This window comes from Bombina bombina, chromosome 10 (genome assembly GCF_027579735.1).
Source record: "Bombina bombina isolate aBomBom1 chromosome 10, aBomBom1.pri, whole genome shotgun sequence".
In the NCBI taxonomy this organism is placed as follows: Eukaryota; Metazoa; Chordata; class Amphibia; order Anura; family Bombinatoridae; genus Bombina; species Bombina bombina.
This window is the reverse complement of record NC_069508.1, coordinates 80,280,696-80,293,195: the sequence shown is the minus strand read 5'-3', so window position 1 is coordinate 80,293,195 and position 12,500 is coordinate 80,280,696. Positions and strand designations below refer to the sequence as shown.

Below are 12,500 nucleotides of genomic sequence, written 5' to 3'. Positions count from 1 at the left end.
GCCCGCATGTCTTATTGTAATTCTCTGTCAGGGAAATTATATATCTATCAAATCTATCTATCAAATCTATCTATTTATCTATCGAATCTATCTAACTATCAATCGTATCTATCAAATATATATTGCATCTATTGATCTATGTAATTCGTATCTATCAAATGTATATTGCATCTATTGGTCTATGTAATTCATATCTATCAAATGTATATTGCATCTTTCGATCTATGTAATTTGTATCTATCAAATGTATATTGCATCTATTGATCTATGTAATTCGTATCTATCATATGTATATTGCATCTATTGATCTATGTTATCTATGTATCTATCTATCAAATCTATCCATCTCGTGGCCGGACTGTTTTGTGACAGCCACTTGTGTTTAGGCCAAATTTGAAGTAGGAGGACTGACCAAGCATCTTTTTCCATCTCCTGGTTCCTAAAATCCATGCCATATACACCTCCCCCGATAGGGGGAGTAACAGGTATTAAACTGCTAAGAATAGTACTACTTAACACACCACTCATATCTGGTGGCACAATAGATTGCACGCGCAGTGCCCCAAATTTGAAGCAGGGGGACCGACCAAGCATCTTTTTCCATCTCCCGGTTCTGAAAATCCATGCCATATACACGTCCCCTGGCGGCGCAACTGCCTCTGGGAACCTAACCATGGGTCTCAACCCGCATGTCTTATTGTAATTCTCTGTCTTGGAAATTATATTTCTATCAAATCTATCTATCAAATCTATCTATTTATCTATCGAATCTATCTAGCTATCAATCGTATCTATCAAATATATATTGCATCTATTGATCTATGTAATTCGTATCTATCAAATGTATATTGCATCTATTGATCTATGTAATTCATATCTATGAAATGTATATTGCATCTATCGATCTATGTAATTCGTATCTATCAAATGTATATTGCATCTTTTGATCTATGTAATTCGTATTTATGAAATGTATATTGCATCTTTTGATCTATGTAATTCGTATCTATCAAATGTATATTGCATCTATTGATGTATGTAATTCGTATCTATCAAATGTATATTGCATCTTTTGATCTATGTAATTCGTATCTATCAAATGTATATTGCATCTATTGATCCATGTAATTCGTATCTATCATATGTATATTGCATCTATTGATCTATGTAATCTATGTATCTATCTATTAAATCTATCTATCTTGTGTTTGTGCAAATGGACTGTTTGCGGTGCGTTACATGGGGAGTTTGGTCTGTCACTGTGAAGCGGGCATAACCCTTACACTACCTGATCGATACAACATCATACCTGATGTTTTAAAGCATGTTATTCCAAACAATTTAGGAATGTTAGGTGATTTAGGCCCTTTATGGCTTAAAACCAGACTGTGCATCAACTATGTAATTTTCCGTGGGAGTTTTGCCATGGATCCCCCTCCGGCATGCCACAGTCCAGGTGTTAGTCCCCTTAAAACAACTTTTCCATCACTATTGTGGCCAGAAAGAGTCCCTGTGGGTTTTAAAGTTTGCCTGCCTATTGAAGTCAATGGCGGTTCGCCCGGTTCGCAAACAGTAGCGGAAGTTTGAGTCCGCCGTTCGCGAACCAAAATTTTTAGGTTCACGACATCATTACTTGGCATCTCCATACCCCTTGGCATCCAGAAAGCTCAGGCCAAGTGGAAAGAAAGAACCAGACCCTAAAACAGACAATTGCTAAAAAAAATTCTCAAGCAAGCCTTAAATGGGTAGATGCTTTGCCCCTAGCACTGTTTGGGACTCGCACAAACCATAGGGGGACCCTCAAGCTCTCACCATATGAACTGCTATTTGGTAGGCCACCTCCTTTGTATAGTGCCAACACCTTACACCTGCCGGACCTTGCGGTGGGTGATGTACAACTAACTGCCTATCTGTTGCAAGTACAAAAGCAATTACATTCTCTCCACAGACATGTCTCTCTGTCTCAGCCTTTGCTATTGGACGTGACTGCACATCCCTTCCATTCAGGTGACTTCATTTTAGTCAAGACCTATCAAAAGAAGCCACTGCAGCCTCTCTGGAAAGGTCCTTACTGGTTTTGCTGACTACTCCAACAACTATTAAAGTTGCAGAGGTTGACTCTTGGATCCACTACTCCAGGTATAAAATATACAGCCCAGACAAAGAAGCAGCCTGCAACGGACCAAGGAAAGAAGAAGCTGGGGCAACCAAGGCCTCTGAAGAAGGGGTAACCAAGACCCCTGACGACGAGTGATTAATTCAGACCCTTCCTAGTTTGAAACTCAGACTAACCAGAAATAGTAAAATCCCATTATCTGAATGAGTGAAACTGAAAGATTTGTCTTCCTTACTCTTATTTTCATTATCTCACTCCTCTGTTTATATCTTGAGTAACATTCCTCAATATGTCTCCTTTGTTTTGTGTCACACTTTTGACCATACTCTCTTACTCTATTTCCCAATATGTGTCTCCAGGTCAGTGTGTTTCTTCTAACCCTTTTACTAAAAACTCCTGTTCTGGTAACCTTGTATCTGTGGCAGTTTTCCCTCCCACTACTAGCTGCCCCCAACAAGTAATTATACTCAAAGTTCACAATAGAAGTCCTAAGGGTTTTGTTATCCAGACTATTTGCATAGCCCCCACTACTGAATGTAGTTTGAAAATTATGGAGTGTGTAGCTGAGAAACGAAAGTCACCCCTCCTTCCTTGATGTTCTCATATAACTACCTTTGCCACAACCCTTTTTACTCCATTATTCTTTTCCCCGTAATGATAATTTACCTAATGCCCAATTGTCCTCAGAGAACGGTCCCTTAAGTGAATACAGACTAAACTGACATGTTGTCCTACTTCAAATTATAGCCAATCACACTGAGGACAACTGCTATATTTGTGCTCACATTCCTACTCATTATAAGGGGGGTATTCCTCTCATGGGCATTAATGTTGATTTGTTTACCTTTGATTTGTCTACTGTTATTTCTCCAGGTACACCATTGTTCAACCTATCAGGCAATTTTATTGGCACCTCATATGGTACTATCTGATAGGAAATTGACCAAGGTACGGTGCGGTTGGGTGTCTCCCTATGTGAGTATGTAATTTCCAGTAATGGCACTCATTTCTGGCTCTTAAAGTGGATGTAAAGTCACTCATAGTAGACCATCCGAACTGCTGTATCTCTCAAAATTAGCATAAGTTTAAGTCATCGTTTTTTTTTTTTAAAACTCTATATTTTATAGATTTATATACTTAGTTAGTTCGAATCGTCTTGCTCTCTCCCTCCGCCCGCCATTTTGGTCCGCGTTTATTACTTTGATTGACACATCAATAAACTAATGATCGGTCTTACCCCGTGGCGTCCAGCCCCTTTTTCAAAACGTCATTATGACTTTATGCGCATGCGTCTTTTGTATGTGCATGCGTAAACAAACTGCTGTGGTCGCGAGTACACCATAGTTTATCAACGCATGCACAATTTCGGCGGTAGAGAGTAAACGCATGAGCAAATTCCGAAGTTGATTTGAAATGCATGCGCATAAAAACGGGAGATCGTGAACGCGCTTTGGTAATACGTCATATATACATACACACATACACACGTCCTCAAGTACCCCCAACAGGCCAGGTTTTCATTATAGCTGAACCAGTGCAGGTGAAATAATGAGCTCATGGGTGAGAGCAGGTTAGTAACCATGGTTACTGATCAGCTGATTATTTCCCCTTTGCACTGGTTCAGCTATAATGAAAGCCTGGCCTGTTGGGGGAACGTGAGGACCGCGGTTGAGAAACAAAGTACTATAGTGATTAGAATACATTATAGCTGTAAAGATACACTGAGTATCTATTGATATACATAATGGTATTAAAATATTTTAAAAAAACACAACATTGTATAAAAAGTAAATATACATGTATATGACTATTTATAACTTAAAGGGACAGTAAAGCCATAATTAAACATTCATGATTTAGACAGAGCATACCATTTTAAACAACTTTCCAATTTACTTCTATTATTTAATTTGCTTCCTTCTCTTGTTATCCTTTGCTGAAAGGTTTATCTAGGAAAGTTTAGTAGCAGCAATGAACCTGGCTGCATATATATGTATATATATATATATATATATATATATATATATATATATATACTGATTGTCTTTGGCTCACCCATGTGTTCAGTTAGAAACCAGTAGTGCATTGCTGCTCCTTCAACAAAGCATACCAAGAGAACAAAGCAAAACTGGAAAGTTGTTAAAAATTGTATGTTCTACCTAAATCATGAAATAAATTTATTTTAGGTTTAATGTCCCATTAACAACACACATATAGCCAGGACTGTTCTGTTGGGACTTGTAAAAAGCGATAGTTATATTCAAGCATGTGTTGTAAAATATTGCTTAAAGGGACACTCAGGTCAAATTAAATTTCCATGATTCAGATACAGCATGTAATTTTAAACAAGTTTCCAATTTACTTCCATTACAAAAAATGTGCACATTATTTTATATTTATACTTTTTGAGTCACCAGCTCCTACTGAGCATTTGCAAGAATTCAAAGACTATACGTATATGCATTTGTGATTGGCTGATTGTTATCACATGGTACAGGGGGAGTGGAAATATACATAACTTTGAAATTTGTTAGAAAAAAATCTACAACTCATTTGAAATTCAGAGTAAATGCTATTGTATTGTCTTGTTATCTTGCATTTGTTGATTATGCAAATCTACTGTGTTTACTGGTCCTTTAAAGTAAAACATTTGAAAAGTAAAGCATAATACATTGCGTTTAATGTAAGGATATTTATGTTATCTTACAATTGACAATATATATAAAAAAAACTATTTAACATTACTGTTGTAAACAGAGTAAACTTGTGGTAACATAAAACATCTCAAAAGACTTTAAAGGGATATGAAACCCAAAAATGTTCTCTTGTGATTCAGACAGAGCATAACATTCTAAAAAAATGTTCCAATTTACTTCTATTATGAAATTTGCTTTGTTGCTTTGCTCTATGTTGAATATAATAGGTAGGCATCTGTAGCACTACAGGGCAGGAAATAGTGCTGCCATTTTGTGCTCTTGCAAATGGATAACATTCTTGCAAAATTGTTGCTATATAGAAAAATTAATAATAGAAGAATATTAGAAAGTTATGTATAATTGCATGTTATATGTGAATCATGTAAGAACTATTTTGGGTTTCATATCCCTTTAATGGAGATACTTGTTGTTACTACCAGTTTACACCATTTACAACATTACTCACTAAAGCAGTTACAATTAAACATTACCTTTGTCTTGGAAGGCTAATCAACGGTTGCTTATGGCACCTCTTGCTAAGGCTAAACAGCTTGTGTATTGTCTTCTGTGCCTTCAGATAAAGCTGTTTAATGTTGGTTTCTAGTTGTTCGTAACGTCTCTGGAAATTAGAATCCATAGTCCACAAATGCATAATTGTGGATGTGTTAAGGAAAAAATTCATTGGTAACCTTTTCATAAAAAACTTAAATTCGTCTGAAAGAGAAAAAAAAAAGATTTTATTAATTAAAACTTATTACTACTGAAAAGGGCATCAACACATCCAACAAAATGATTCATTAACATCTATGGAGATTTTGTAGATACATTCTGTTAATAAAGACATAAAGATGTATCACTATAGCTCCAGGATAACGGATATATCATATTTACTAAACTTCCCTGCTTTGCCTGATTTTACTTTATTAGAACTGATGATAAATACAAATCATAAAAAAATGTAATGGTTACATTTATTTACATGACACAGAAAAGGAAAAGTGTTCATTCTTTCTTTGTGTTTTTAATAAAGTACAGTGCAAACATTAGAAGGAACATTTGAACTTGATACTTGAATTTTTGAGTGGCCGTGAAAGAAATGATAATAAAACTGGGAAAAAAAAGTTGTACTAGGAAATCTAGGAAATCTGAATACCTATGCAAGATTATTTAAAGAAATAGGGCTAGATTACAAAGGGGCTTTCTTTTTCTTTTTCTTTTTTTACGTAAGCAAAAACTCTGTTTGGATTTTCTTTTTTGCACTTTTCAGGTTTAAAGGGACAGTCAAGTATAAATTAAACTTTCATTATTCAGATAGCACTTTTAATTTTAATTGACTTTCCAATTTACTTTTATCATCAAATTTGTTTTTTTCTCTTGGTATTCTTAGTTTAAACTAAACATAGGTAGGCTCATATGCTAATTTCTAAGCCTTTGAGCGCTGCCTCTTATCACATGCTTTTTAAATCTCTTTTCAACACAAAGAGACAGAAAGTACACGTGGGCTATATAGATAACACTGTGTTCAGGCACAGAAAGTTATTTAAGATCTAGCACAATAGAATGCTAAATTTAAGACAATAGATAATAAACAGTCACAGTCATGTGATCAGGGGGCTGGAAGAAGGTTCCTAGATACAAGGTTATCACAAAGGTAAAAAGTACATTAATATAACTGTGTTGGTTATGCAAAACTGGGGAATGAGTAATAAAGGGATTATCTATCTTTTATAACAATAACAATTCTATGGTTGACTGTCCCTTTAAGTTTTGCATATATTCCCCCATAGAGATCAATGGGGAAAAAATAAAAAAAAAAACATCCGAGAATGGTCAAACGCCTTTTCACATTCCCCTTAGAAGTCAATGGAAAAAAAAAAGATTGTTGAAAGAACTCATCACACAAACAACATAGCATATTTGCATTAGTAAAAGTGAAATATTTAAAGTAAATACATAGTTTAAATCTTTATTAAATATGAATATTTTATTTTATCATATTTTAATCTGCTTAATGAAAAAAGGCTATAATGCACTTATATATATGTTTATATATGTGTACACATATATTAATGTTTTTATAGGTGTATATATGACCTTAAATGCATATATACACATATAAATACATTAATATATATGTACACATATATAAACATAAATATATCTATCTATATATCTATCTATCCACATACAAATACATCTTTAGATATGTAATATGTATGTGTCTCAATGTTAAAACCATTTGCCTGTCTTTTTTTTCTAACACTCGAGATCTCCTATCTTTGATCCCATATAACTTTTTTGTGCAATATTTTTTTAAATAAATTTTCTTAGACAGTGTTATTATGAGTGTACTTTGCAATGTGTTTTTTAAGTGTTTTGTGTAACTTATTTGTTTCAGAAAACAGTTAACTACAGCTCTGAGATCGCAGAAAGGATTGAAGTGTAAAGGGCGATAGCAAAACACAATTACGCTAGTGCAAAATCATTTGTGCCTCAATTGCCTCAATTGTAATCTAGCCGATAATGTACTATGGCCCATAACGCTGCTTTTTGCCTAACGATGCTATTACGAGTCTTGTAGGTATAGGTGTACCGCACACCTTTTAGGTCGTCACACAACGTCAATACCACACTTTTAAAAAAGTCCTTTTTCAATGGGTCTCCCATAGTGCCTGTATTACGAGTTTGCCTATAACCACAAGATCCGTACCGCCATCTATAGTCAGTAGTTATGAGTTTTACGATACAAATCTGTAGCATAAAACTCATAACTAAAGTGTTATAAAGTACACTAACACTCATAAACTACCTATTAACCCCTAAACTGAGGCCCTCCCGCATCGCAAACACATTTAAAACTAAATACTTACCTGTAAAATAAAACCTAAGCTAGCTACAATATTACTAATAGTATTGTATCTATCTTAGGTCTTATTTTTATTTCACAGGTAAGTTTGTATTTATTTTAAATAGGTAGACTAGTTAGTAAATAGTAACTATTTACTAACTACCTAGTTAAAGTAAATACAAAGTTACCTGTGAAATAAAACCTAACCTGCCTGGGGGGCACGGAGTTAGCCTTTGAAAAGACAGGACGTGTCTCCATGAAGCTCTTCTCTAGGACAGTTTTCCTAAGCTATTTTCCCTAAATTTCTGACACTGAGGTGGTATAATACTGCATTTTGTGAGACTATATATCCTTTGAAACTTGGAGGAGTAGATATATTGAATGCAACCTGTGCAAGATTTGTTACAAACTCAATACAGAGACCAGACATAGCGGATAACACTACTAAGATGGCGGCGACGACTGCATGGGGAATGAGAATGCGACATGCACTCAAACTGTGTCTACAGAATATTGAAACAGACCCTAACAATGGAGATCACCTCTCTTTTTGCAATAGCAGGCTGCAGGGATACTGACCCAATGTTATTTGCTTTAAAGTTCAAACTGTATAGCGCTGCTCTGACAACCTATTAGATGCAGACAACCCGGTCTGTGGAAGCGACTCCACAAGAAGCTGAATTACCTACCTACATTGGAGTCTGTGCCTGCTGTTGGATATCTTCAGCTGGTAGTGATTCACTTGGCCCATGGGAAACATCAAGAGTGATGCTTCAGAGCTATTCCCATGAGACCGGGATGTTGTCTCCCATGTGTCCTGCTGTCAAGACGGTGGAGAGATACATAGGCCCTGGTGAAAGGTTAGACCAGATTCCTACAGCGGAGTTACCGCAGAACCCATGCGACACTAATGAGCCTCCAGCACCTTCCCATACTAATATGCTGCGATTAGACGCAGGAGACCTTCTGTACTTGAAAGTGCGGCGACAATTGAAAGATGACAACAGAAGGATTACATATCTCTCACATGATGCTATCTGGCCTCATACTTTTCAACTACTGAACTGTCCACGGTCTTACAACCCCCAGCAAAGACGCTTGGGCATTGGATAAATTTGAGAAGTAATCTCATACTGAACTAACTACCCTAACTCCATGTTTACTCCAGTGTAACTCTGACGGTGCTTTAATGCTAATTTTTGTTTTTTGAATTATACTACAGATGCAGGACTATATGATGGCATCTGATGTGATAATATCTGCAAGTATATGTGTTTGCGTTATGGTAGATTCAATATTGTCTTTTATTGTGTTATATGGAAGTGTACATAGGTTCTTATATTGTTTTTTTATATACTTCTTATGTCTTATACAGATATTCTAAGTGTTTATACCTGGGCTGCTAAAATTTAGATATGTATGTTTTATTAGAAGTTCTCTTGAATTACTGATTCTTAGATCTCTGCTTGCACATATTTTCAGCATTGGGATGTAGATACTGACATTGCTCCAAAGGCTGACATAGGTTAACACTCACATCTAGTAAAGCTTGTTTGGACATATGAGGGAACCTTGGTTCAGTGTATAGTTGTATTTTATCTAAACATTAGTTTTGTTGTTTAAATAGGATTAGTTCTTATCAAGTTTATTTTGTACAAGTTGGTTATTGCATTACTCTGTTTGACATTCATATGCATATCCTTGAGGATCTGCATACAGTATGCTATTGCACTTAGCTTAAATTACTAATCACTCCTTATACCAGCCCCTGAGATTGACAGGCCATAATATACAATGTATTTGTATATAATGCACCCCTAGAATAAATCTGCATATGGATAGAGGAGATCATGAATCTTCACTGTTCATATTTAACCTAATATGTCTGTCACAGGCCAGGATAAGCCAGAGATATGAGTTTGTGCTCTCTGCCATGGGACATAGGGCCCATGCCCTTATTGCAGAGCCATGGTACACAGAACGGCTTTAATTATGTGTTTTCTTATATGACACCAATATAGTTTTATATAGACCTTGAGTATGTTGCACAGGTGGTTACACAAAGACCAAGCTTCTCTGGGGTTAGTTCGTTCACACCCTGATAGCTACTGACATATGTAAACTCTGTGTTTAATAAGTTCAGCAACATTCCCATTACAGATATAACCTAGTTCTTAGCGAGCTCTACTGACTTACCCACTGTGAAAAATAAAAAACCCTGTGATAAGGTACAGATACCAACTATGACCACAAGATGGGAGTCTAAGATTAATTACTATTTCCTATCTGCAGCAGAGGTGCATGAGCTTGTAGCTTGTTCTACTTAATTATCCTGGTCTATCTCAAGATCCCTAACTCTTAGATTTTAGATCTGTAATAGATTCAACTCTCTGGGGGGTATGTACAGCTGGGGTATCTGATATGTATAGCTACGGCAGGGTCCCCTAGACCACCCATATTGAAGTATACCTAGAGTTATAGAGATGAATATACCTCTTTAATATGCATAAAAGAAAAGAAAGATATCTCCCCTCACCCTTTCCCACTCTGTGAGAGGGAGTGGGTCATATCCAATACCCCTTTTCCGTCTCCATCCAGTGGTGACAGCGACCCCTGAGGGGAGATACAATGGATAGTTCTCTACCATATTGGATTAGTGGTGACATAATTCCAGAGGGGAGATACAGCTAACTGAATAAATTATGCATAGATTTAATTCTCTGCACAATTCTACATATATTATTTACCAGCCCAGCCTTAAAATTTTATCTTTTTCTTTTTGCCCCCTAACCGCATGAGTTTATGCTGGCTCCGTTTCCTCATTCCTCCCCCTCCTTATACCATTGAGCTTACTTCGTAAGCAAGGGAAAATGAATCTTATAGAAACCTTTCAGTTACCTACTTCATTTCTCAACCATCTCTTGTTCAAGGCGAACCTAAAAGATTTACAATTCTAGATAGCCTTTACAGTGCAACCAACATATTGTTTGTATTGAAAGAGAATAGATAGAATGACAAATTATCTATTACACTACTATTACGGTTTTTGTAATATGTGCGTATATTTGGCGGATCACCTGATTGTACCTAGACTGTGATAAATTATTGATGATTGAAATACATAAGCGTTAATTTATAACCCCTTCCCTTAAAACAGGAAAAATAAGATTCACTGATTGAGACCCATGAGAGGTCTTGTACTGTTTCCAATTACCTTCTTTGACTTAATATACTTTTTATATCTTACAGAGGTCCAAGAGTGGCCTTATAGCTCTTTAGAAGGTAAATAGTTTGATAGGCTTAATTTACACGTCCTGTTCTCACAAATGTCTCACAATTTCGATTTTTTTTTCTTAAAGTTTGCTCATTGATATGATGTTTTGAAATTATTTCTTTGTATACTATGGCCCATATTGATCAAGCTCCGTACGGAGCTTGAAGGGGCGTGTTTCTGGCGAGTCTTCAGACTCGCCAGAAACACAAGTTATGAAGCAGCGGTCTAAAGACCGCTGCTCCATAACCCTGTCCACCTGCTCTGAGCAGGCAGACAGGAATCGCCGGAAATCAACCCGATCGAATACAATCGTGTTGATTGACACCTCCCTGCTGGCGGCCGATTGGCTGCGAGTCAGTAGGGGGCGTGGCGTTGCACCAGCAGCTCTTGTTAGCTGCTGGTGCAATGTTAAATGCGGAGAGCGTATTGCTCTCTGCATTTAGCGAGGTCTTGCGGACCTGATCCGCACTGTCGGATGAGGTCCGCAAGACCTATGATAAATAGGGGCCTATGTATTGACATTTCAGTATTGTATGCCTTAAAGTGAATCTCAATGAAACATATTTAAAAAAAAAAACAAACAAAAAAAAAACCCTAACCTGCCTTACACTAAAAGCTAACATTACAATAAAATAAATTAAATTATTAAAATACAATTTTCTAAATTACAAAACCCCCCACTAAATTACAAAAAATAAAAAAAGAAATTATCAAAAATAAAAACAAATTACTCCTAATCTAATAGCCCTATTAAAATAAAAAAGCCCCCCCCAAATAAAAAAAAACCTAGCCTACAATAAACTGATCCAATCAGCCAATATGATTGAGCTCTCATTCTATTGGCTGTTCCAATCATCCAATAGAATGTTAGCTCAATCCTATTGGCTGATTGCAACAGCCAATAGGATGAAAGCTCAATCCTATTGGCTGATTGCAATAGTCAATAGGATTTTTTCACCTTTAATTCCTATTGGCTGATAGATATCTTTCAGCCAATAGGAATTCAAGGGACACCATCTTTGATGACCTCAATTAAAGGGAACCTTCAGTTTACGGCGGTGACTGTATGAAGAGGATGCTCCGCGCCGGATGTCTTGAAGATGGACCCGCTCCGCGCCGGATGGATGAAGATAGAAGATGTCGTCTGGATGAAGTCTTCATTCTGCTTGGATGAGGAAAATGGTTAGCTTAGGTTTATTTAGATAGGTTTTTATTTGGGGGGGTTGGATGGGTGGGTGGTGGGTTTTACTGTTGGGGGGTTGGGGGGTTGTTTGTATTTTTTATTGCTATGTAAAAGAGCTGTTAACTTTGGGGCAATTGCCCGCAAAAGGCACTTTTAAGGGCCAATGGTAGTTTTTTTTTTTTTTGGGGGGGGCTTTTTTTATTTTGATAGGGCTATTAGATTAGGAGTAATTCGTTTTTATTTTTGATAAATTCATTTTTTATTTTTTGTAATTTAGTGCTTTTTTCCCCGTAATTTAGAAAATTGTATTTTAATAATTTAATTTATTTTATTTTATTGTAATGTTAGTTTTTAGTGTAAGGCAGGTTAGGTTTTCATTTACA

The 12,500-nt window shown here is 36.2% G+C and overlaps 1 protein-coding gene across 2 annotated transcripts in view; it reads right to left on the bottom strand.

The window, feature by feature from the left end:
• The window catches only part of BRINP3 (BMP/retinoic acid inducible neural specific 3), a 503,104-nt gene that overhangs the window by 82,790 nt on the left and 407,814 nt on the right, over nucleotides 1-12,500 (bottom strand). For both annotated transcript variants that reach the window (XM_053693750.1, XM_053693751.1), the window contains one exon: nucleotides 5,304-5,526. In XM_053693750.1, the coding sequence (XP_053549725.1) occupies nucleotides 5,304-5,526 (223 nt within the window). The remainder of the gene's footprint in view (nucleotides 1-5,303; nucleotides 5,527-12,500) is intronic.